Source organism: Typopeltis vanoorti, chromosome 9, assembly GCF_054136105.1.
Source record: "Typopeltis vanoorti isolate ZY-2024b chromosome 9, IOZ_Tvanoo_1.0, whole genome shotgun sequence".
Taxonomy (NCBI): Eukaryota; Metazoa; Arthropoda; class Arachnida; order Uropygi; family Thelyphonidae; genus Typopeltis; species Typopeltis vanoorti.
Genome location: NC_143557.1, coordinates 111,897,693 through 111,925,015, shown reverse-complemented (window position 1 = coordinate 111,925,015; position 27,323 = coordinate 111,897,693). Strand labels below are relative to the sequence as shown.

The 27,323-nt window shown below is 34.8% G+C and overlaps 1 protein-coding gene across 1 annotated transcript in view; it reads right to left on the bottom strand.

The window, feature by feature from the left end:
• The window catches only part of LOC150103427 (RING finger and SPRY domain-containing protein 1-like), a 358,201-nt gene that overhangs the window by 107,621 nt on the left and 223,257 nt on the right, over positions 1–27,323 (bottom strand). Inside the window, exons 13-14 of the mRNA XM_090397430.1 lie at positions 14,318–14,473; positions 5,758–5,862 (exon numbers count right to left, since the gene is read on the bottom strand). Coding sequence (XP_090253556.1) covers positions 5,758–5,862; positions 14,318–14,473 — 261 coding nt within the window. The remainder of the gene's footprint in view (positions 1–5,757; positions 5,863–14,317; positions 14,474–27,323) is intronic.

The following is a 27,323-nucleotide window of genomic DNA, read 5'->3' as shown; positions in this document are numbered from 1 at the left end:
AAGTATGCCATAATATATGTAGGAAAGTAGATGAATAAATCATTTTTATTCATCTACTTTCCTACATATATTATGGCATTCTTTTGTAGTTATGTTGTGGATATACCAAAATCACTACCATAGAAATAAGGATGATGCTTAGATAGAGTAAGGATGTAAGCAAGAATTTCACATCAAGTATAATACAATTTACAACCCAGACAAACATAATTATTAAAAAAATGAAAACAAACTTTTCAAAACTTCTGTCAGTTGAATCTCTATAGCTTCATGTAACTAATTATTATTAGAAGTTTTTATTGAATTTTTTTATTTTTTTTTTGCTTTTTAATATCTTGAAGATTTCTTTATTGAGAATTGTACCAAACAACAGCAGAAGTTCAATAGGAAGACAGGATCATGGGAGAGAGCGTATATGAGGTCATCTGATATTGAACCAAAGGATAAAATACATACTTGGTTGCATGTTACAGACGAGAATGCAGCCTAAGGTGCAGATGCCATATATCGACATAACTCAATAAGCACAAGACAAGCAATTTATTAATGGAAATAAACTATATGAGACATGACTGAAAGCAAGAAAGATATGGGGAGGAAGGGAGAAGGAAATGGAATATACAGTTAACTTTCACCATAGCAACTTGTAGGGGATTTCTTTTAGCACAGTATTTTATCTGTAAGGCTTCCATTGCAAATATTCAGTAGTTTGTTATAGTGGAAATACAAAGCTGGTGATTATGAGAAAATCAGAAGGCACCTTGGAGTGGGAGGGAGCATGGCCTTAAAAAACTGCAAGGGATGGATGGTAGTGGTACGAGGTTGCTGGGGGAGTTGTAGGAAAAACAAATAGAAATGCATTCAGCAAGTTCAAAAGCAAAGTAAATACAGGCAAAAAGGGTGACTAATGTCATAAAGAAGGCAATATTCAATTATGAGAGGAAATTGGAAGAGTAGGCTAAAGGAAATCAAGTTTTGGGGATTTTCTTTAGTCTACTCTATAATCAATGAGAAGACTGGTTACGGAAGGATAATTTTAATGAAAACAGATGATAAGAAGAGGACAAAAAATTACTAATGATTACTTCACGATAGTGTATTATCCAAGTGGAGGTGATATAGCGAGGACTAAATCTGAGAATGATGGTAGTAATGGAGGTGTTTAGGATATTATAATATTATCTCAATCTCAATGTGATTCATAGAATCGATCAGAAAGGATAGCAATTCTATGTATTATGAGAGTGTCCAAGAGAACTGGAGGCACTGACCAAGCTGTTTAAAATTTTTAAGTCCTGAGAAAGCAAAAAGAGGGCAAAGATTGTTATATAAAGAAGACTCTAACAAAGAAAGCAAATTTTAAACTGATCAGTATCTGAAGAGTGCCAGCAGAAGCATTTTGAAAAAGTTGATTAAGGGCAGAATTCAGGAATGAGTAGATAGAGTATGGTAGAAAGAGAAAATGGCACAGCTTTGTGAAGGATCAGTCTTACTTAGTAATTTATTCCCTTTCTACAATAAAGTAGACTGCTGACAGTTGAGCTTCTTCTTTTTTTTTTCTTCATTTTTTTAAAGGCTACACTATAATAGTGCTCAACTATCCCAAGTCATTTGATATAGCCCGGAATCCTATTACATAACATAATGGGGATCGATATGAAAGCTGGTGACATGAATAAAAGAGTGGTGATGAATAGACATCAAAGAGAAATATAAGATGAAATGGAATCAAGGAGAAGTAGAAGACCAGAGGTTCTATGCTTGGTCCATTACTGTTTCATTTGTACATTTAATGATCATCATCATACGTATCAAGGATTTAGGCCTAGTATGGCCTGTTCCGGCCTTAGAAGTCATCGTTGAATCGTTTAAGAGGACGTCCTGGTTTTCTTTTTCCTAATGGCTTGTACTTTAAGGCTTGTTTTGGTAATCTTTCCGTTTTCATTCTTTGAACGTGTTCCATCCATCTATGTTTATATTTTTTAATTTTTTCAATTACTGGTTCTTGGTTTAGTTCTTTCATAATATCTTCGTTTCTTTTGTGATCAAATAGGGTATACTTTGCAGTTTTTCTCATAAACTTCATTTCTGCTGTTGTTAATCTTTGTTTGTCTTTTTGTTTTATTGTCCAGATTTCGCTTCCATACATTAAGACCGGTAGGGCTAATGTATTGTATACTTTTAGCCTGGTTTGTTTTTGAACTAGGTTTGGTTTAAATATAGAGTTAATTACTCCTGTTATTTTCAAATATTTTGCAATTTTTATGTTTATATCTTTTTCATTTTCATAAGTGATCATACATCCTAGGTAGTTAAATGAATTCACCTGTTCTAAGATCTTGTTATCTAATACTATTTTAGTTCTTGCTGGATCTTGTCCTTTAAAGGCCATAGTTTTTGATTTTTCTGTTGATATTATCATACCATAATCTTTGGATATCTCATTTAGATTGAAAATAGCTTTCTGTAAGTTATCTTCAGAATTTGTAATTATTATTTGGTCGTCTGCAAAGAGGAGAGTGTTTAAGTTAACTGTAGGTGAAAGTTTAATTCCTTGATTTAAATTTTTACTCCATATTATTATTATTTCATTTAAGTAGATATTAAAAAGAGTTGCTGAGAGGGGAAATCCCTGTCGGACCCCTTGGTTTATCTCTCTTGTATATGATAGCTCATGATTTAATCTTATTTGTATTTGATTATTTTCATATATACTTGTGACAGCTTTTAGGATATTATTTGGTATTTGTCTTTCTTTTAATATGTTAAATAATATGTTTCTTTTAACTTTGTCAAATGCTTTTTCAAAGTCAATAAATGCAATATGTGTTTCTAAATTATATTCTCTTCTTTTCTCTATTATTAATTTTAGGCAGAAGGCTGACGTTACAATTAATGATATTGGGGGATTATTTGATGAGTAATACCCAATTTGCTGATGGCACTAAACTGAGAGAACAACAGTTTCTATAATCCTGTAGGATGATTTAAATAGATTGACAGTGTAGACAAAGGATAATGGTCCAGTTCAATATCACAAAGTGCAAAGTTATGCACTTCGGAAAAAAAAGACAATAGGTTATGCATTACAGTGCGTAGCTTGTGAGGATAGGTGATTTGGAGATGCTAGTGGACAGAGTGGAAGTTGAGAAGGCATCTCAAAAGTGAGTAAAATAGCTCATGGGGTCACACTCTTGGATGCTGAAAAGCATACTGACAATAAAGATAAGAAAATTCTCTCTCTGCATAACACATTGATATGATTACATCTAGACTACTGTGCACAGATTTGGTCCCAGTGGTTTCTTAGCAATGAGAAAGAAGATCAGAGCCAATTTAATAAGACATCACACATGAGGAATGCTCATGCTCTCTATGAGGAGAGAATCAAGCTTTGTGGTTACAAAATTTGGTTCACAGGGAGAAAAAAGAGGGGAATATGAGGAAGAAAAAAGGGAGACATGATAGAAACATGCTCAAGAATTTTATTACTACAACAGATAACTAGAGAAGAAATTTTTCAATGCATGAGGTGAGAGAACAAGAACACAACAAAATTTTTACAATAAATATGTTTTTTAAGTGAGTTTTCCTCCAATTTTATAGTTATTATTAATATGATCCTTTTAGCATGCAGTACTGACTATTATTAGTTAACTTGTTATTATTGTTAAGAGAATATAGGGCTGTTAAACTGCCCTATATTCTACCTTTTTGAATTGCTTATTTGTTCCACTGATGATATATTGTTAGTTTTGGTACAAAATATTTTTGCTAATTTTATTAAAATTATTTACTATGTCTAACATGTTTTCTCTATCTCTCAGCAGCAACAGTTCATGTTGATGCTTTGGTGGTGGTGGTGGGAAAGGGGAACAGGGATCCCATTTGTAGCAAATGACTGTTTTTGGAGAAAGGAAAAATGGCAGTCCTGTTCATTCTCATTATAACAAACTCATAAGAGCCAAAATAATAGTTTATTAGATAAGTTATTAATGGAATGGAATTTTATACTTTCCTGTAAAAAAAAAATAATTCAAAGATGGTGAAATTATAATCATGAGAACATGTTTACAGGACACAAGTCAGCATACAAACCACTGTTTCATTCTCTTATGCTGACAGGTCATGTAAGAGGATGAAGCTTCATATTAGAAGTTTAATGGATTATTAACAGCACTAAAAATGATTAAAAACTGTTTTAATTCTTTCAATATTTCATCTCAGTCACTGAGACATCTTCAGGGAGTACAAATGAACAATTACAGCACACAATCAAGGGTCAGTTTAGGAAGTTTCTTGCATCTGCATTTATTTAAATTTCATGATTGCAGTTGCAGATTCCAAAAACAGCCTTTCTTTGTTAAATTCATTGTGATGGAGCATGGTGGTTCCCCTCCCCCCATAAGATCCTGTGAGTAGTATCCAATACATGGTCCAAACTAGATTGACCATAGTCATGATTGCAGACATATGTTTTGTGTTCATCTATGAAGATGGTGGCTGATCTACTTGAAGTGCCAACTTGCAGGAACAGAGAATTTTATATACTCCAGGCACTGAGAGAGGGGAGTGCTGATCTTTAGCAGAACATATAAGGATAGCAAGTCTCTATTATGGCTTAAAAGCTGTGCAGAGGCTGTATTTTTTTTTAAGAACCTGGCTATTTTTTTGGTATCCTGAATTGATTATTTTTTTAAAATTCTGTAAGAGCTGTAGCTGTTGGGATAGGAAAGCACTGTGTATATGGTTGAGTTCTGTTGAAAGAGAGGTTCCACTAGAACAGATTGCAGATCTACTGGTTAGTTTTAATGATGTCGTGTTGTTGAGAGGAAGAGGTGGTGGTGGTGGTGGGAAAGTTTGTGGATGTATCTGTCTGTGTGGGTGAGTATGTTGTATACAGTGAAGGATCTAAGAATCCATCATGAACTGGATTCTTAGATGTAGATTATTGAGGTGACTGAATCTCTATTCAGTCTCATGGCCCAGAAACATGAGACTGAATAGAGGTTTGGCCTCTGTTTTTTTTCTATAATATCAATCCCCACATAGGAGAGATCACATGACCTATAACATGACTGTGGGGACAAGTAGAAAAAAGAATGTGCTATTGATTGTTGAACAAAGGATAAGGCTAAATTCCACATTGGTATTTCACATATTACTGGCTATATGTTTCATATTTAAGTCTTTCTCAGACTGTTGCTTACTTCAAGTATAATTCTGAGATAGGATTCAATTTACATGAACGTCAGCATAAAAGAATAAAACAGTGATTTATTCTGATGACTTATGCCCTGTAGATGTTACGTTGGCGATTTCATCATCCTTGAAAAATAAGGAATTAAAAATTATTCCTACTGTGTCTACCGAGTTTTTAATACCAATCTCTACATATATAATAGCATAAGACCTATAACATGATAGTGCCATATATGAGCAAGTAGTTAAAAGAAGGAAATCTGTTCTTGTGCTTCTTGCAAAACATAATATATGAAACTATGATGTAAGACAGTATTTACATTACAATATATATGACTTTGATGTGATAGTTACTGAAAATGGTAACTAATGGAATCTACACTATGTGACATTCTGCAAAATAGAATTACTTGATAGTCTCAATATTTGTATACTTAAGAGGTTTTAAACAGAAATATTGTAACTTTACAAAAATAATTCCAAATTTATGAACTTTTACAGAATGCAAAAGATCAATGAATTTAAAGTTAACATCAAATGAGTGCAAAAACTTACGCATGCTGGCAAGGTTCTAATCGTACTGTTGCCATTCCATCAAAACAAAGGGTACAAGAATCCTCCCTGACACTGGCATGTCTCAGTTTTTCCAAACATATGTGTCTAAAATATAATAAATTACACTGATATATTTCCTCACATCCACAAACAATACCAATAAAGAAAAATCTGGGTTCTTATCATGCCAGAGATACTTATTTATTATTATTTTAGCAAATAAGTGACACTAAAATTACAGAGTTGCAGAGACAGATAGATACTCCAAGCTTAATTAGGCCCAGAATTCTATAATAGTAGGCACATGCATCTTGAACAACAGCTTGAAAAGTAGTAATTACCAAAACTTATGACAAAACCCTAATGTTACTGAAGTGCAAATATAGGTTTAACAGTTTACAACATGATTATTTATCACTATAATCAAATTCCTGTATATGTACCCTTAAGGGGGTATACAGGATAATATGACAGTATACTACATGAGAAGTTTACATCAGTACTAAATTTTATTCATAGTATTCCTCCAAAAAAAAATTTTATTCATAGTATTCCTCTAAGATTAGTGATCAGAGCTTGCTCCACCTTTACCACGAGTTGCCTTGGTCTTGCACTACCTGTAGGATCAGCTAGTCTTGCATAAATTGCAGGAGCAAACTTGACATTTTGTCTGTTTGCTTACTTGGGAAAAATGGAGTAAAAACCAGGTTTAAAATTGCTTGGTATCTTTAACATAACTATACCCAAGTTAAAAATACTTTCTACATATATAGTCCCTTATCTATCAGGACTGCAATATTATCAGGTCTTATTGTTCAGTTTTCTGAAAACACTTCTTACTGGATTAATCTAACCAGTTCCTGGTCTTTTTCCTGTAACCTGGAATCAAACACCTGTTTCTGCTAATCTTTTCTCTCCCATTGTCTTTAAGTGACCATACTACCTGAGATTAGTTTGCTCACACATTCCTGAATGCTAACAATGGCAAGTTCTTTCTCAGACCTCTCATGTCTATGGTCTCCAGTCTTTCATCAAGTGTTTTATTTCTAACCCAGCTCTCAGATCCAAAGTTAAAACTGGTTTGAACACTGTGTTGTATATAGCTAGTTTAGTGCTTGAACTAATTTCTCTCTTATTCCATATAAATTTATTCAGCAACTCCCTACCATACTAGCTTTGCTAATTTTATTGTCCATTTCCATATTTAAATTACCATATTCACTAAAATTGTGCCCAAATAGCTGAGATAATTTTACTTTTTCTGTAGATTTCCCATTCAGGATTTTTATTGCTGATTTTCATACCAAATCTGTTAGAAAAATGAAATGTTAGATATGACAATATTGCATTGCTGACAAGTAATAGAAATTTGGATGAAAATTGTTAATAGGAGACTAATAATAATGTAAACTTAATCATTTAGTGCTGTCACAGTAGAATGAATACTGCTTGAGGGTACACATGAGGAAACTGATGATGATCTGTTACAAAAGTTATTCAATTTAGTTAAGGAATTTTCCAGATTTTCTGAAATATTTCCAATTTTGATATCAGGTCAAATTACTTATCTGTATGTATCTAATTATGAAATACAGGAATACCTTGATTATCGTGATTCTCGATTTATTGTGGTTTATAATTTGATACCAAAATTACAATTATTGCGCTCCAAATTCAAATTATCGCGGCCGCGAGATGTAGCCCACTACATATGCAACCAGTTCGAGTCGCCACTCTCCAGGTATCGCTCTCTTCTAGCGCTTCGTTTTTATCCGACGGTGCCTGCTCACAACTCACCAGTAACTGTCCGCCTTTGCCTGAAGTACATGTGGATATTTATTTCTCTTCTTATTTACCCCTACAATGAATGCTAAAAGAAACAAGGATGATATCAAATCTACAACTATCAAGAAGAAACATAGAGTGATCAGCTTAGAAGATAAGTTGCATATGATAAATAAGTATGAAGCAGGCATAACCAAAGCCAAAATTGCAAAAGAGTACGGTCTAAATGAATCAACTGTTCATCATATTTTAGACCAAGTTGCAAACTATAAGCAACTAGGACAAAGTGCATCAACCTCGTCTGGGTCCCAAACTACGAGAAACAGAAGCCATCTTATGATTGAAATGGAAATGCTACTGTCAGTGTGGATAGAAGATTGTAACCAAAAGAGAATTCTTCTTAGTCAAATGACTATAAAAACAAAAGCATTGAATTTGTTTGAAACTTTAAAAAGAAAACAATTAGAAAGCGAAACTGATTCGGCATCAGTAGTGGAAGAAACTTTCTCTGCAAGTTCAGGGTGGTTTGATCAGTTCAAAAAGCGATTGAGCATTCATAGTGTTTGTGCACAAGGTGAAATTGCAAGTGCCGATGAAAAAGCAGCAGCTAGTTTTCCTGGTGAATTGCAACAGATCATTGAAGAAGGAAATTATACCGATGATCAGATATTTAATACTGACGAAACAGGCTTATTATGGAAAAAAATACCCACTAAAATATTTTTAGCAAAAAATGAAAAATCACAGCCTGGCTACAAGGTTTCGAAGGAGCGTGTAACACTTTTACTATGTGGCAATGCTTCTGGAGATTACAAGATGAAGCCTCTCTTTATTTATCGTTCACAAAATCCCCGCCCGCTTAGAAGTTTAGATAAAAATTTTCTCCCTGTTCATTGGAGATTCCATAGAAAAGCTTGGATGACAAAAACTATTTTTGAGGATTGGTTTAAAAACTGTTTTTGTCCTGAAGCGGAAAGGTACTGCAAGTCATTAAATCTTGATTTTAAAATCTTGTTGATATTAGATAATGCAACTAGTCATTCAACAGCACTGAATGATTTGTGCGAAAATGTAAAAGTTATTTATTTACCACCTAATACCACTTCCATCATCCTGCCAATGGATCAAGGTGTAATTGCATCCTTTAAGGCATATTACCTACGAAGAACTTTTTCACAAGCAATAGAAAAGACTACAGGAGATGAAGCTATGACTTTGACAGAATTCTGGAAGGCATTCAATATCAAAAATTGCATTGAGAATGTCAAGGAAACATGGAGTGAAGTAACATCTAGCAACCTGAGAGCGGCATGGCAAAAGATTATTCCTCATTGTGCAAATGATTTTAAAGGATTTGAAAATGAAGTAACCTGTGTTATCAATGACATAACTAAGCTTGGCTTCGATCTAGGACTAAAAGAAATTGAAAAAGGTGATTTTCAGGATCTGCTTCAGTCACATGATAAGGAGCTTGATGACGAAGACCTAATTAACCTCGAGAGAGAACGTGCTTATGATGCTCAAATCGATGATAATGATGAACAAATTGATGCGGCACCAAAGGAATTTACCCTCAAAGAAATGGACGAAATGTTTAGAATTGCTGAAAATTTTAAAGAAAAAAATCTTGAACAGCGATCCTAATCTCGAGCAATCAATGAAAGTTCGTCAGGAAATAAAAATTCCATTAGTTGCTACCGAGTTTTATACGAAGAAAGAAAAAATTCCACCAGACAACTCTACACCAATTTTTATCCAAGAAAGAATAATTGTATGTACTCCTTATGTATAAATAAAGATTAAAGAATAATCCTGTTATTCTAAATGAACCTTCATTTTTTACTTAACACGTTTAACACATTTCTTTTTTACTTCATATATAAAATTTAATTAATAGATTTGAAAAATCCTTGGCAACGATCACCCATTTTACACGCATTATTTATCCCGATTATCGCGGATTCGATTATTGCGGTATTTTTCGTGGCAACAATAACTGCGATAATCGAGGTATTCCTGCTCAAAGGGTTCAAGTGGAAATCTGATCTTGACAACTTCTATTTGGCCTGAACCAGTTTGTTCTTCTCCAAGTTTCCCTTTCATTTTTTCTTCTTAGCCACTTCTAAGGTATAATAGCATAAATCTTACCTGGAACACTCAGAAGGGAAATTCCTCTGTAATTCTCATTCAGTTTTATTTCCCTTTTTTACATAGATGGATACTATGAGAGCTCTACTCAAATTATCTGGAATTCAAACCCTCTGACCAAGCCTTCTGATGCAGTCATGGAAATGCTTTTATACTTTCACACTTGAGTATTTCTACTTGATTATGACTTTTTTTTTTTTTTTTTACCTCAAGTGTTCATCCACCCATCAAAACAATAGTCTTCAATTAAATGACATATGTTGCCACCCAACTTATGGTAAAGTATCATGTAATTGTATTTCACTAATCTAACCCTTCAATTATCAGAATAGCAAATTGGCTTCCCATTATGGCAGAATAAACAACAGATTATTGATATGTACACCTGACTACATTCCAATTCAATATTTTCTACTAATGATCTGACACTTCTTTCATTTAGCAGTCTTTCAAAGTAATTATTCCAGACATCTAGAATATCTTCATTCTCAATTTTTATGTGACCATTATCATCTCTTGATTCATTTTACAGTACCCTTTCCTCCACATTTCACAAAACTTTTTCAATAGCCTCCAGAACATTATTCCAGACAATATTGTAAATATTGTCATCAATCAGGTAGATTCTGATAATGTTAAAAAAAAAATAAAATGAAATAAAAAAATCAGCTAAGGCCTTTTTGTTCTCGCATAGGGAATGTAGCAAATTATATTTTAATAATGTAGAACAGGGCTGTCCAACCTTATGTAATCTGAAGGCTGCATTGAAAACAAATATTTATCTGAGGGCCGCATCACAGTGCATATCTAGTAATTTGGTGACAGCAGCGACACAACTTCAATAGCTGAACAAACGAACATCACTAATCGTGTGCTCACATTCCTCGTGAGCGTCAGGAGCATGCGCGTTGAAACAAAACAGTGTAGGAACGCTTCTTTGACACATCTAATATTTGAAAAACATGTGGTTATATAGTGATGTAAAAACACCAAGTAAAATTACCAACATCGAGATTATCGATTAGTGATAGATAAAATATCAAATACACATTCGATTCAAATTTTTATTTTTCACTTGTGAAAATCAAAACCCACAGGCGGGCCACCCAAAATTGCATCGCGGGCTGCATCCGGCCAGCAGGCAGTCTGGTGTGAGATAAAGGCCAGTAAGACAGAATATACAGCTGGTTGTTGCTATAGGCCAGGGAGTTCCACGAATGATTTGTATCGCCAAATGAGTACAAGTCGAGTAGTTCTTGTGGGGAACTTTAACTATGGAGATATAGACTGGAAGGAAGAAAGATTACATGGCAGGAAGGAAATGGAATTTATACACATACTAAGAGATAATTATTCGAGGCAGCATATGAGGGAGGGGACTAGAGGTGGGAGAGTATTAGACCTGGTCATAGGATCAGAAGAGCTATCCATAACCAAGGTGACCACATAGCCTCCAATTGATGAAAGTAATCATGCGGTCTTGACCTGGGAGATTGTGAAACATGAGGAATATTCTATCAAGAGAGATATGTGGAATATGTAGAGAGATATGAAGATATGAGACATATGCGGAACTACAAGAGAGGTGATTATGACAAGCTTAGGAAGAAGCTTAAATCTGTACCATGGCATAAAGTAATGCTGGGTAAGGATATAGTAGTGCATGGGAAATAGTTAAGGGTCATCAGAGGAAACAATATTAAATTGTTTTTAAACAATGAAACCTTTGGTGAATTCATCACTAAAAAAACACACGTACTAACCACAGTGATAAGTTTTAATATGTAAATATTTCATTCCCAAGTAACTTGGGACATCCTCAGTACAGGACGCATGAATTCACCGAAGGTTGCAGTAACGTGTTATAGAAGTAAATTAAAATATCTTAATTTACTTCTATAATACGTTACTGCATGCATATTGAGATTCCATTGTAATCATGTGCCCTAACTGTATGTTATTCCTAGTATTGTTTTGAATTACTGTACTGAGGATGTCCTAAGACTTGGGATGAAATATTTATGTATTAAAACTTATCACTGTGGTTAGTACGTGTGTTTTTAATGATGAATATCAAATTGTATACCTATGATAATTAGGGTTAATCAGGTAGGGGAAAGATAGATGAGTAATGTCATTATGTATGAGCTGGAGAAGAAGAAAATGCTATGGTGGGTATATAAAGCGAAAGGTGACCAGCAAACTCATGAACTCTGCAAGGCTCAGGCAAGAAAGGTGACCAGCATGGCAAAGAAGGCAATATCAGATTACGAGAAGAATCTAGCATAGCAGGCCAAAGGAAATCCCAAAGAGTTCTTTCGTTACATGGCAAGTAAGAGGAAGAATGACTATGGAAGATTAACCTTTTAAATTTGTGATATAACAGGGGCAAAATGACAGAGGGGAATCCAAATGTCCAGAAAAAGTACCAGTAAGGATGGCCCAATTAATTTTATTTCTAAGTCTCAAGTTTTATTGATTAAAATCATTTAGGTATGTGAGTACAATGATTACAAGGATTTCTATCCAAAGATATTAATCACTCAATTTTCGTTCCAATTCCCAAAAAAAAAAAAGCTACAAGATGTGAAGAGTTCAGGACAATCAGCCTCATCAGTCAAGTATCAAAAGTCCTCCTATGCGTTATTCTTGAAAGAAATAAAAGAAAAATAAACATAGAAATAAATGATACACAAAGTGGCTTCAAGGAAAATGTAGGTACAAGAGAAAGTATTTTCAATGTCCAAATCATCATAGAAAGATATCTAGAAAAACAAAAAGATGTGTACCTCTGCTTTATAGATTACAAAAAGGCATTCAACAATGTCCAACATGAACAATTAATTGAAATCCTATCAAAAATAGGCATGGATGGAAAAGACATTAGGCTATTAACTAATCTTTACTGGGACCAGACTGCATCTTTAAGAATAAATAGAGAGACCTCAGAAGAATTCCCAGTTCAGAAAGGTGTGAGACAAGGCTGTATCTTTTCTCCGATTCTCTTTAACCTGTACACAGAAGAAATATTTAATAAAATTAGTAACCTCAAAGGAATCATTGTAGGGGGCAGAAATATTAATAACCTAAGATATGCAGATGACACGGTTCTTCTAGCTGAAAACAAATATGATCTCAAAACTCTTATAGATGAAACCCTCAAGTATAGTGAACAGTATGGCCTCAGTTTCAACTTTAAAAAGACAAAAATCATGATAATTTCAAGAGAAAAGAAAATACCAAAAATATGCATCAATATAAAAGGAAATAAATTAGAACAGGTGCGAAAATACATATACCTCGGACACTTGATCACAGAAAATGGCAGGACAGAAGATGAAATTAGAAAAAGGATTGAAATTGCAAGGTCAACTTTCAACAGGATGAAAAATATACTAATATAAAAATATACTAATCTAGAGAATTAAATTTGAAAACAAGACTAAGAATCTCCAAATGCTACATATGGTCTACATTATTATATGGAGTAGAGACATGGACACTCTCCAATCTGAGTGTGAAAAAACTGGCGGCCTTTGAAATGTGGATGCTGCGAAAAATTATGAGAATATCATGGAAAGATGAAAAGACAAATGAAGAAGTACTAGAGATGGCAGGCATAAACAGGAGCCTGATGAAAGAAATCAAAAAGAGAAAAGTCAGATATTTTGGACATATTCTGAGACATAACTGCCTACAAAGGACACTTCTCGAAGGAACTGTTGAGGGAAAGAGAAAGACAAAGACTGGAGTGGATGAAAAATATAGAAGACTGGACCTATCTTTCATATGAAGAATGCAGCAGAGAGGTGCAGAATAGGACATGGTGGAGATACATGGTAGTCAATCTCCTGGAGGGAGAAGACACCTGACAGGACAGGATGTGAGTACAGAATATGATAACCTACAAGTATATATTAATAATATTAACATTCAGTTACATACAAAATATGCATGGCATTTTATTTGAAAGAGTAAAATATATTGGTTTAATTTTTTTTATGACTTTGACGCACAAAAGGTTGTAAGCCTAGTACTATGGTGGGTCAAAGAAATTTTTTTTTGCTTTTTTTTTACATAATCGAGAAACTCTGCTCTTTAGACATAAAACATTTCAAGCCACTTCATGCTTCCAGTAAGCAGAGTAGCAGTCTTACACCAGACAATGAAATTCATCTCCACCTAAAGACTAGCCAATGATGCGATTCAAACCACACCAGCAGTTCCTTTTAGTAAAAAAAAAAAAAAAAAAGGAAGGGGAAAGGGAAGTACACAGTGATTAAAAATAGAAACATAAATCTGAAGAAAATGTTTTTTGTGCAACTTTAAGTGTATTAACTAATTTAGTTAAATATTACTCCATTTCAAACCAAGTTCCAGTTTACTAATAGTTAGTTAAAATAAAAGAAAAAATTCACAAGTGGCATTTCTCAGTAACAGAGCCTGAAAGACAGACACCAGCTAATTCTGATTTTTTTTTTTTTTTAAATGAAAAATAAGATAAAAAAAAAAAGCCCAATTGCATGTTATGTGTGACAAAGTAATTTATGATTTAGGATTTTCTGATAGACAGAGACAAGTATTTAACATATGAGCTAGTTATTTTACACTATGGTTCTCTAATTACCTTGGCAGAATTATCTTCTCCTCTTCTGATAACTTTGCATTTTCATTAAATGTCTGATAACTTATTCCACTTGGTGGAAATTTAAAACCTGTCCTACCAAAGTTAAATTCACACTGCTGGAATGACATGAAGCTTGCAGCAGCAAAAAAACCCGACCTATTGGTGAAAACAAATAAATAAAACATAATAAAAAGAAAATTTTATCTAATAACGTATTTTACTATTCACATTAAAAAATTAGCAAATTAATTATGCCAATATGTCTTAACATGTTGACAGCCATTGGCTTAACTTGTAACCATGCTGCTAGTGACAGTAGGTTGGTAATATCTCTTTTCAAAAATATATTACAATTGATATATTTTTCATCCTTGTCACTGTAAGTACAAACTTTTCTTTATAAGGATGTTTTCAGAGCTTATATTATTATATTACTGGTTGAAAGTTTCTAGTTCCATGCAGGTAACAAGTGCCATAATATACTATATATTCAGGATATTCATAATTATATTCATATACAGTGACAGCTCGTGGCTTGAAATCGTGGGGATGCTGCAACTTTTCATCGCACATTTAGAAGAGCAATGGATAAAATGAAAGAAGATGCCAAAGGAATATCTGTACACGGAATGAGAATTAACAATCTGAGATTTGCAGATGACATTGTTATTATTGAAGAAGACAAAAGAGAACTACAAAAAACACTGAAACTGTTAAATGAGGAAGGGAAGAGATTTCGACTTGTTATGAACTTGGAAAAAACAAAGACGAATCTAATGCAGAAGATTATAAAACGGAAGCTGCAATTATTTGGACACATCTGTAGAATGAGTGAGGACCAGAAGATAAAGACATTTATGTTTGGTATTTTGGATGGTTTAAACAGAAGAGGTAGACCATACAGAGAATGGATAGACGATATAAAAGACTGGTGTGGAATGGGTGTACAAAAACTGCGACACTGTGCACTGGACAAAGAAAGGTGGAAGAAGATAGTGAAAGAGGCATCAGACATCAACGGGCAGTGAGCCCATGGTTTGTGATAATGATGATGATTACTCCAGGCAAGATGATCTCTCCTATTTATTTCCTTTTGGAGTCGACAGTTTAGGTCAATGAGATGACCTAAGTATGTATATGAAGAGACTCTTTCCAAAAAATTGTTTTCTGGTGTTACTAAACGATTAAACATGATTTTAGTTTTTTTCTCAGTTTATCTTTAGACCGACTTTTCTGCTTTCATGATATAGGTCTTCTATCATTATATTAAGGTCTTCTGGAGTGTTTGCAAAAATTATGATATCATCTGCATATCTTAGATATGTTAAGTTTCTGTTATTAATTTTTATACCAAGGTTTGTCCAGTTTATATTATTAAATATTTCTTAAAGGACTGCTGTAAAGATTTTGGGTGATAGAGAGTCTCCTTGTCGGACACCTTTTTCAATCGATATTTTATTGTTACTCGTGTGAAGTTGGATTGTTGCTGTTGCAGTGAGGTATATTGCCTGAAGGAGGTCCATATATTCTCCAGGAACTCCCTGATTCTGGAGTGCATCGATTACTGCATTAGTTTTGATGGAATCAAATGCTTTTTCATAATCAATGAAGGCTAAACAGAGAGGCAACTGGTTTTCTTCTGCTTTTTCTATTATTTGTTTTACTGCATGAATATGATCAGCTGTGTTGAAGCCTTTACGGAATCCTGCTTGTTCTACTGGTTGATTTGAGTCTAGAAGAGGTGTTAACCTGTTTGTTATTACTTTTGTGAGAATTTTGCACAGATTACAGAGAATACTAATTGGTCTATAGTTCTTTACTACTTCTTTGTCTCCTTTTTTAAATAACAGTATTACAGAAGCATTATTCCAATTTTCTGGTATCTTCCCCTCTTCTAGGCATAAATTTAGTAAGTTTGTGACATGGTGAATTATATTGTTTCCTCCCAATTTAATTAATTCTATGTGAATTAGGTCTTCACCAGGACATTTTTCATTTGTTTTAATGCTTATTTTATTTCATCTGAAGTGAATGGGAGGATGAATTCCATATGTGATGGAGAGGAGTTATTTATATTTGATATATCTGTTGAAGGATCACTATAGAGTTCTTTATAAAATTCTTCTAGCCTGCGTAGGATTGGTTCTTGGTTCCTTATGGTAGTTCCATTCTTATCTTTTATTGCAGTTATTTGACTTTTGCCAACTGATAAATATTTTCTTAGTATTTTCATATTTTTATTGTTTTCGATTGTTTATTTTATTTTTTTTAGTGTTATAAGATCTCGTTTCATTTCTCATCTTTTTCCTTATTGTTTTGCATAGTTCTGCATATTCTATTTTAGAAATTAAGTTTTGTCTTTTTTCATATTTCGTCTCTTTTTTAATAGTTGTAGGGTTTCCTCTGAAAGTTTATGGTCTTTTTGTTGTTTTTGAATTCGTTGGCTGTTGAGATTATTACTTCCGTTAGGTTTTTGCTTATTTTATTTATGTCTTCTTCTTCAAATAGATTTATTAAGTCTAGTTTTTGATTGAGTTTTTCTTCGTAATCCTTCTTGTTTACGATAGGGTTTAAGTTAAAACTTCTTGATTTTTTGTTGTTTAGCCATTTTATTCTTTCCAATTTGGGGTTTATTTTAATTTTGGCTCTGACCAGTCTGTGGTCACTTCCTGTTTTTACTTGATTTAGTACTGAAGTATCTTGAACTATTTCTTTACTGTTACACAGTATATAATCTATTTCATTTTTCATTTCTCCGTTTCGACTTCTCCATGTCCATTTTCTTTTGAGGGCTTTCTTAAAAAATGTATTCATAACATAAAGCTTGTTACTGATAGAGAATTCTGTAAGAGCCATTCCTGAGTTGCTGCTTGTACCATATATGTATGGCCCTATTGTATCTATTATTTGGTGAATGGGATGACCTACTTTGGCATTAAAATTGCCCATTACTATTGTAAAGTTTTCATTGCTATTTCTTTTTTTATCTAGAGTGTGCTGCAGTGAGTCATAAAATGCATCTATCTCTTCATCAGTGTGGGATGAGGTGGGAGCATGGGAGCATATATTTGGATGATCCTGATTTTAAGTTTAGAGTTTATTTTAAGTGTAATTTCAATTATTCTTTCAAAGGTATAATTAAATTCTTCTATAAGGTGCATAATTGTTTTCTTAATTAGAAATCCCACTCCGTATTGTCCTTCAGTTTTCCCATAATAGTATAGGTAGTCTCCATTTTTTAGTTTTATTAAATGTTCATCCTGCCTGTGAACTTCACTTAAACCTATGATGTCCCATTTAATATGTTTTAGTTCTTGCTGTAAGATGGTAAGGTCTTCCTCTTCCTTAATTGTTCGACAATTAAATGTTCCTATATAGAGGAAAAGAGGATTAGGTTAGGTTTTATTTATGAGTTCTTTGGGCTATTCCAGTATTGCTTATTATTTGGAAAAGCTTCCCTACTGCATCATTCACTTCTTCTTCTTCTGCAGCTTCTCCCACTTAAGTGGGGTCGCTGTTTGTTATGAGTCTCCTCCACACCTTCCTGTCTTGGGCTGTCACCACATCCAAGTTCTTCATCTTCAAGTCCTCTTCTACCAGCTCCCTCCATCTCTTCTTTGGCCGCCCACGCTTCTGCCTTCCTTGCACATCCATCTGCATGACCCTTCTTCCCACATATTCGTCCTCCCTCCTCCTCACATGACCAAACCATCTCAACCTTGCCTCCTGTATTTTTGCTCCTAAGTTCGTAACTTTCACTGTTCCCCTGACATAGTCATTTCTCAAACGATCCTTTCTGGTCACACCGCACATCCACCTAAGCATTCTCATCTCTGCTACTTCCATCCTGCTGATATTATTTTTCCTCAGGGCCACAGTTTCTATAGCATATGTCATAGCTGGCCTCACTACTGTCCTATAAATTTTGCCTTTCAGATTGATCGGCACCCTCTTATCGCATAACACTCCAGCCATCTCCCTCCAGTTCCTCCAACCTGCTTGTATCCTGCATCCCACTTCCTTCTCACCTCCTCCATCTTCTTCCACTGTCGAACCTAAGTATCTAAAGTCTCTCACCTTCCTGATGACATTTCCTTCCAGCTCTGTCTCCTGGCCACTGCCCACTGCGCAACACATATACTCTGTCTTACTTCTGCTCAGTCTCATACCTCTCTCTTCCAGTACTTTTCTCTATCTTTCCAGTTTAGTTTCCGCTTCTTCTCTTGAATCTACACACAGCAAGATGTCATCTGCATACAACATTGTCCAAGGTGCATCTTCTCTCACCTCCTCTATTACCACCTCCATCACAATATTAAACAGAAACGGACTTAATGCTGACCCTTGATGCAAGCCAACTGTTACTTGAAAACTTTCTGTCTGTCCCAAACAGGTCCGAACACTTGTCTTCACATTTCTGTACATTTCCTGCACCAACCTGACATATTTCTCCAGCACCTTCTTCTCCCTCAGACACCTCCAGACTTCTTGCCTTGGCACTCTATCGTATGCTTTCTCCAGATCAATAAATACCAGATGTAGCTCCCTTTATTTCTCTCGATATTTTTCCATCATCTGTCGTAACCCAAAGATAGCATCTGTTGTTGATCTACCAGGCATGAAGCCAAATTGTTCCTTTGCAATCTCCACCTCCTCCCTCAATCTACCATCAAGAACCCTTTCTAGGATCTTCATTGTGTGGGACATCAACTTTATTCCTCTGTAATTTTTACAGTCTTGTGCATCCCCTTTACCCTTGTAGATGGGAACAAGAGTACTCTCCCTCCATTCCTCGGGTATATTTTCCTGTTGGCAAACTTTCATGAACAGGTCCCACAGCAGGTCAATTCCCTCTTCCCCCAGTGCCTTCCATGCCTCCACTGGTCTCCATAAATGGTTTCGATCAGAGTAGTCATATAGTTGGGGAAATTTAGTCATATCCAGTGATTGCCCATTCTGGCCTTGGGCTTTATGACCTTTCTTTGTTCTTCTTGGCATTGTAGCGGAGGGGTTGTGGCCTAATCTCCGACACTGGCCACATAATGTCTTGGGAGATGCATTTTATAGCTCTCTGCTTAGTATCAACTTTGCCATGGCTCATTACGACACCATGTTTCTTGGGGGGGGTCCACGTGGAGGCATGATACTAAGACTTCCTGGGTATAGTCCTCCAAGACTTCACCGAAATATTGGCACTGCCATCTATATCAGTTCCAATCAGGGTTTTTGACCGTGTTGTAGGTTGCCAGCCCACCACGGAAATCCATCATAGGCTTAAATGTGCTCAACATGCTACAAGCATGACTGATGGTTAGTCAGCCAAGATCCTGGTAGGAGAACACAGCTAATTGGGTGCTGCAGTTCCGCAGTGCCTATGCAAGAGTCGTCCCTGTTCATATAATTATGAATATAATATGAAATTATATAATTTCAGTATGTTCATTCATAATATATTCAGTACGGAAAACATGATACAAGATTTGTAATTGGCAACCTAATATAGACAGCGAACTATGAGTTATTTCATAACTGGCAGTCACCTTGTTAATAATAAAATAAAGTAACAGTATTGAAATCATAATAAATTGTTCATAACCCTTTTCTTTTTGACTTAACATATACATACACATCAGTAAGTGTGAGAGTCTTTCTGATATTTTATTTTGGATAAGTCTAGTATTTTGCATATTAACTTTTTTTTCACCATAATGGATAAAATGAATGAATTTATGTACTGATAGCAGTAATACCCCACTTTACGATGCTTTTCAATTATAAACAATACCCATTTATACAACACTGCAATTACTCATACGACAGTTTAGCAACATGATGGTCTAGTCTAGTGAATCAACTAATGTGCAGTTTTCATGAACTGTTTATGTTGTTGCTCACCACATCTTATTGTGTTTAGGTGTTTCGCTGTGAATTATAAACTATTTATAACTATTAACAGTTTATAATTCACAGTGAATTTATTTAGTTAATTTTATTTTTCAAAAATTCAATTTAAGGGTGCTGTTGCTCCAGTGAAAAGAAGAAGATGGAAGCACCTATCATATTACAAAATATACTACAATTAAAATTATTAAATTTAGTTATGGTGGTGTATCGAACACTGAGATAGGCTGCCATCTAAACTTATGTCGCTTTACTGGTGTTTACAGTTGTTAAAAACAATGATAAAGTTCTTAGCAAAATGAAAAGTGCTACACTAGTTAATACTACAGTTATCCATAAATGCAACAATGGCTAAAATGGAAAAGCATTTAATGATGTAGTTTGATGACCAACCTGGTTGGCATGTTTCCTTAAGCCAAACTATTCAGCATAATTTTTTTTTTTGTACGCAAGAATTATTCTAATTTTTTGTTTGCATATCTGACATAAATAAATCATATTTATGTACATATGACTGCTTAAAAATGTTATTCAAACCGTTAAATACATCTACAAGTGAAAAAAAAGGGCAGTGATTCGCTATATGAGGGTGGTCTAAAAAGTTTTTGGACTAACAATAAAAAAATGAATTTATAATTTCAAAATTATTTTTATTTTTCAACATAATCTCCCTTAAGGCTAATACATTTATTCCAGTGATGCTCCAGTGCCTGGTTAAAAGATCAGAATAATATTCCCTGGTTATTGTTTTACCCTTTTCAAGATAATAAATAAAATGCCTTTAGCATTCCAAAACATCGATGCCATGACCTTTCCTTCTGATGGAACCGACTTTGTCTTCTTTGGTGCTGAACAACCGGCTTCTGTCCACTGTTTTGACTGCTGTTTGGATTCTGGTGTGTAATGGTGAATCCAAGTCTCATCCATAGTAATAAATCGATGCACGAAATCAGTTTTATTCATGTTAAAACACTCCAAGCACTGCTCAGAGATTTTCATGGGAGTGCATTTTTGATCTGCTGTGAGCAAGCGCAGCACCCAACTTGTGCAAAGCTTTTTCATTTGCAATTCTTTATACAAAATATATCCTACACATTCTTTTGAAATGCCTATAGTCTCAGCAATTTCACTCACTTTGACTTGCCGGTTATCCAATACCATATCGTGCACTTGACCAATGATTTCTGGTGTTTTACACTTTTTGGACGTCCTTCAAGTGGATCACCTTCAAGGCTGGTATGGCCACGTTTAAACTTGGCAGCCCATTTCTTAATTGTCAAAAACGAAGGAAAAGAGTGCCCATAAACTTTTATGAACTTCGAATGAATTTCTTTCACAAAGAATTTTATAACTGCATGATACTCAATTTTATCCATTTCAAGGGATACAGACAACTGTATAAAACAAACTGCTTAATAGAATGACTTGCAATTTCACATGGATGCTTATGACAGATGTACCAACTTAGAAAAAAAAAATCTTGCCAATAGCGTTGCCATTTATGGTCGAGGCCAAGAATTTTTCAGACTACCTTCGTACAATGAAATTCTCTATATAACAGTGGTCTGGAACCTAATGTGTTCTATGGCTGAGGTATGCCTGTATTAAGATATACCAACCTGGTTGGTTGACTCTCCAACCAAAAAAAAAGACTATATTTGAATCTTGTTATCGACATTTGTGAATATCTTTGGGTAGTAGATGAAATTCATCAGTGATGTGAAACTTGTACCATCCTACTTCACATGGGCTTAAAAAGTACTAAGTTTCATTGCAAGAGCTACGTTTCTGGATTATTTTACCTTAGCCAATCTATGATATACTAGACTTACTTTTTGCGGTAGATTATCATTAAAATAAATAAACTAATTAAAGCATAAAGTTTAGTTTGCCCTTTAATCCCCCCCCCATATAGAGTTATTCCAATCTTTTTTTAAATACTGTTATTTTATTGTATGTGCATCAGAATGTAATGATGTAAAAAATAATGAAGATTTATACATGGAGTCAAAAGTAATTTTCATTTAGAAAGATATGCTCTTTCATTACAATGAAGTTACACTTAACAGCACCCATAGAGGTTGCCCCTCATAGGACTTTAGGCTTTTAGTCTAATTTTTTTCCACAATTCTAATGTTCTTAGTGAAGTGAAAAGTGCTACACTAGTTAATACTACAGTTATCTTATCCATAAATGTGACAACTGCTGAAATGGAAAAGCTTTTAATGGTGTAAATTGATGACTAAACTGGTTGGCATTTCCTTAAGGCAAGTTATTCAGAATAACTTCTCCATTTCCAAGAATTATTCTAAATTTTTTGTTTGCATATCTAACATCTATAAACTGTTTTGTATGTGTTTTTACAATTTTAAGATTGTATCTCTGTAACAAAGACAAAATATAGGATCCAATAAATTTGCATTTTATTGTTTTTTTTCTGTGTTGTATTCATTCCATTAAACCTAATAATGAGCTAACCACTCAGCCAACCAGAGAGGCAAAAATTCTAACTCCTGATTTATTCTCCTGACTGGATGTATAGTCTGATGCTGCTTTCTTCAAACATTATCTCCTGTGCAATGTTAATATTTCAATCTGCTATCCTTTTATTCCCCTATAGAGAGAGCAGGCAAGGCCATTTTAGCCCTGTCTAACTTCTGGAAACTGAGTGAATACTTCTTCAATCTCCACTGGTAAGCAATTACAGATTGCTGGCCCAAGACTATAACTAATTTTAAGCGACATCCAGAGATCGCAGCAAACAAGTGCTGTGATCTCGTGGTCCTTAACCCTAACATAATATATTATTTTCTGAAATAATGTGGATTCAACGGTCGATTTTCTTAAGTTCACAGGAGGAAAAAAAAACAGTTCGCCTGTGTAGAGATCAACCTATTTGGGAACTAGTCAAAAAAAAAACTTAACTTAGAAAAAGTTCCTCTAGTTGGCAACTACAAGTGAACTTAGGTCTTTTTTCAGGCAGCCTAACACTATAACTGCAAATATCACTTTCATTGAGCCAAAATATTCGTGCAATATTCTAAGATCAGATGGATTCGGGATTTATAAACTCTTAGGGATTGCAAAAGAGAAGCAATGGTCAGCATGAAAAAGAAAACCAAGTCTTTTGGAGGCTTAAAAGGCTATGGACATGTTGTGTTTGTGCCTGGACAGGCTAGATGGGAAAGTTAACTTGAGAACAGAAGTGAAGTAAGATAATTCTTCTGATAAATAAGACAGGATTGTGCTTGCATAGCATTGAAATTCACTAGATTATCTTCATCTGAGAATGATGAGATCAGTATTTAAGGCACTGGTAATACTGAATATCCTGAAGCTTGAATCATGTGAACATTAAAGGGTTTTGCAAAGGATGAAGAGGAATGTACTGACATTAGCAAAACTATGAACTGGATTTGAGGTCAGTAACAGAGGGTCAATGATAAACAGGAGTGTGGAGTTTGAAGTATCCCAGAGCACAGAACCCTCAGGTACTGCAACGTTGCTGGAAAAGTCTGATTAGAGGAAACTATTCACCACACAACGAATGCCACACAAGAAGCTGGCAAATCCAATCATGCAAAGCAGGAGGGATACCATGAGTTTGTAATATGGTAAGAAAGCCATGATGGCAGACTCAAATTCACTATGTGTGAATTTGAGTCTGCTAGAAATCACCAAGAAAGACCATGCCAGTTTCTCCAAACTTTTTTTGCTACCTATGTCCAAAAGTTGGCAAGGTTGCTAGGTCTGTCGTGGGACTTCAGATGGTGAAGTAGTTGACTAACCTTTTCCGTTATTTTTGAACATTAAGGTGGAAACAATGAGATGATAGTTCAATGGCTAACTTTTATCTTCCCTTTTTTAGGAAAAGGACAGACAAAAGCTTGCTTTCATACTGTTGGATGGTTGACAGATGAGTATGACAGCTTGTAAGGTCAATCCAAGATGGGAGTTAATTCTACAACACATTTCCATATTCAAGTTAGCTATCCCAGTGATTCATGTTGAAGTTTCTGGAATAAACACTGCGTAGAACTAAAATGAAAATAAATAACTGAATAATTAAATGTTTACATGTTGACACTTCACCAGCTCCTGCTAGCATTATCAAAGGAACTTTGAACACTGACTCAGAAGACTGGAAATTAAATAACCTCAAGAAGAGTTATGTGTATGGAAGGCGACAGTTGGATTCTCTGTGCTGGTCTTAGATTACTGCTGCCTAGATGATACAGCTAAAAACTCCAAAGTTTGAGTTGGGTTATACTATCAGTTCTACTGCAGTTCACTGGGTTATACAAAACATGAATCATTTCCAGAAACATCAAATTCCTGATATATATACCCTTGGGGAGGGGGGAGTTACAGGATATTATGATAGTACACCATGAAAAGCTTACATCATTACTTCATACCAACCATTTCTTCCAAATTAATCTGTTATCTGTCAAGACTTCAACATTATTAGCTGTTATATTCTAAGGCACTTTTTATCGTGTCACCTACCCAAAGGTAGGTGACACGATAAAAAGTGTCTGAGTCATTTTCCTGCAAAACCTGAAAAAGAACACTAGTTTTGCTAATTTTTTCTCTACTGTTAAGAGACCATGCCACCTGAGATTAGCTCTGCTAACAATAGTAAGGTCTTTTCTAATATCTTCATTTTTAATATGATATTTTCAGTGATGCCATCTGTACAGTCGCCTAATGTTTCTCAGAACTATCATATCCGTGGTCTCCATATAACACCAAATTTGCTCTTTATGACATTGTTCTTTTTAAAAACGTGTGAATTTTCAGAATGGCAAACGAGCAAAGGCTTTATCTTACAGTCTCCACTAGCATTACTACAAAACAGCAAAGTAATTCCATCTTTCATAGGTTTATATCCCAGTGCCGTATTTTCTACTTTTGTGATATAGGTCCTTTTGAGAATTTTTTTTTCCAAAAAAGACCTGTTTCATTGCAATTAAAAACCTGTTGAGATACAAATCCCTCACTATCCACGTACTCCTTAAAGGTTTTTACAAATTTGTCTGCTTCTTCTACATCGGCACTCGCAGCCTCTCCGTGCATGACAACACTATGGATCCCAGTTCGTTTTTTGAATTTATCGAACCAGCCTCTACTTCCTTTAAACTCCCCATTTTAAGTACTGGTCTCAGGTGTGCATTTCTTAAGTTCACTATGCAGATGTTTGGCTTTCTCACAAATAATTCTCTCAGTAATAACGTCACCACATAATCACTTCTCCTTTATCCACACTAAAAGGAGTTTTTCCACCTCTTCAATAACAAGTGATCTCCTGGAGGTCAATGTTGTCACACCTTTAGCCAATTTGCTGCTTTTATTGCTTCCTTATTTTTAAGAATGCTACTTATCGTTCACTTTGACATTTTAAACCTCGTCGCCAGATCCGTCAAACGTGTACCACTTTCGAGTTTCATGATAATATCTTTTTTCATCTCAATTGTCGATACTACAACTTTTCTTTTAGGTTTTGTTCTTTCTACATTCTTGGATACCATGAGCAATAAAAAAAATGCCAAAAACAGTTAAAAATTCTCTACACAAACGTATCACGCAATGACTAGGCTGTGTAAAGTAAGGGACAACACACAGTGGACTGAGACAGACACACACACACACTGTGCAGGCACGGGGAAGTGAGTGAGGGAAATTAGTGGGGAAGAAGCATGCCCAATGGCGTGCCAAAACTGTCTACTGCTATATGACTCTGAGTTCCTGGACTATAGTTCGAACTGCAAATCAAATTTCTTGAGTTCTCAAGCATTTGAAGAACTCAAGAAATTTTTTTATACATATCAGTATAATAATATATAAAATGATTATATAAAAAAAAACTGGTTTCGTAGAGACCACATTAACAATTTCTGAAGTCCTTTCATATTAAGGTTTTCTTCTGTTTGGAGTTGTTCTGAATGCTATGTGGGGTTGAAGATGGGCCCTCCAGATTCTTGGAATTATTAATCCATCATTCTTGTTTAGATTTGAATGATGTTTTGGCATTTCACAGGCTTCTTTGAACTTTCTTTCAAAGTAGGTTTTGGTGCGATGTAGGGACTTAGTGCCTTTCCAGTTGATTCTGTGACACGTTTGAAGTGCATGGTCTGACAGGCCTGTTTTATCATAGTGGGGGAATTTAATGTGCTTATGGTCATCTTTTCTTATTGGAGATATCAGAGAATAGTTTCTTCAGGAGTAGAGTCCAGAAGAAGGCCTGTGACTAGCGATATGGCAAAGGGCTCTGTTCTTGGGCCACTGTTGTTTAATTTGTACATTATTGATATAGGAAAGAATATGAGAGGCACTGTTCAGTTGTTTGTCGATGATGTAAAGTTAAGTAGAGCAATAGTTATATAGATGATGTTAAAATTTCGCAGGATGATTTGGATAGACTGGCAGTCTGGACAAAAGGAGAATGGATGTCAGTTTAATGTGGCAAAGTGTAAGGTTATGCATTTTGGGGTGAAAAGATTAGATTACCAGCTGGATACCACACTGATGGAGCTGTACTCCAGGAAATTAATGAAACCAGAAATTTGGAAGTGTTAGTAGATAGGGAGTTAAAGTTTAGAGAGTACACAACAAAAGTGACTAAAGCAGCTCATCAGATTACTTGGTTACTAAAAAAAACTTTGATGAGCAGAGACAAGCAGGTTATTATTCCTCTTTATCGAGCCTTGATAAGACACCATCTTGACTATCTTGTGCAGATCTGGTCACTAGGGTTTCTTGGCAATGAGGTAGATAGGATCCAGAGGCAAGAGGTAAGTGACCAGTATGTTAGCAGATCTATGGAATGAACCTTACAAGAACAGGTTGAAGGTTTGTGGGATAGAGAAACTGGTTGACAGGCAGAAAAGGAATGATATGATATGATTGAGACATTGAGTTCTTTATTAAAATTTAAAATTGAGTTCTTTATTAAGTTCTATCTATTAATTTAATAAAGAACTCAATTTTCTCAAGTCTACTTTTCAACTAAATAGTTATTCTCAAAAAACTATTGATAAATTCCTATTTAATCCTCCTGGTAGCAGTAATGAAGAAACCATTAGTGTAAAAGGTAATATTTCTA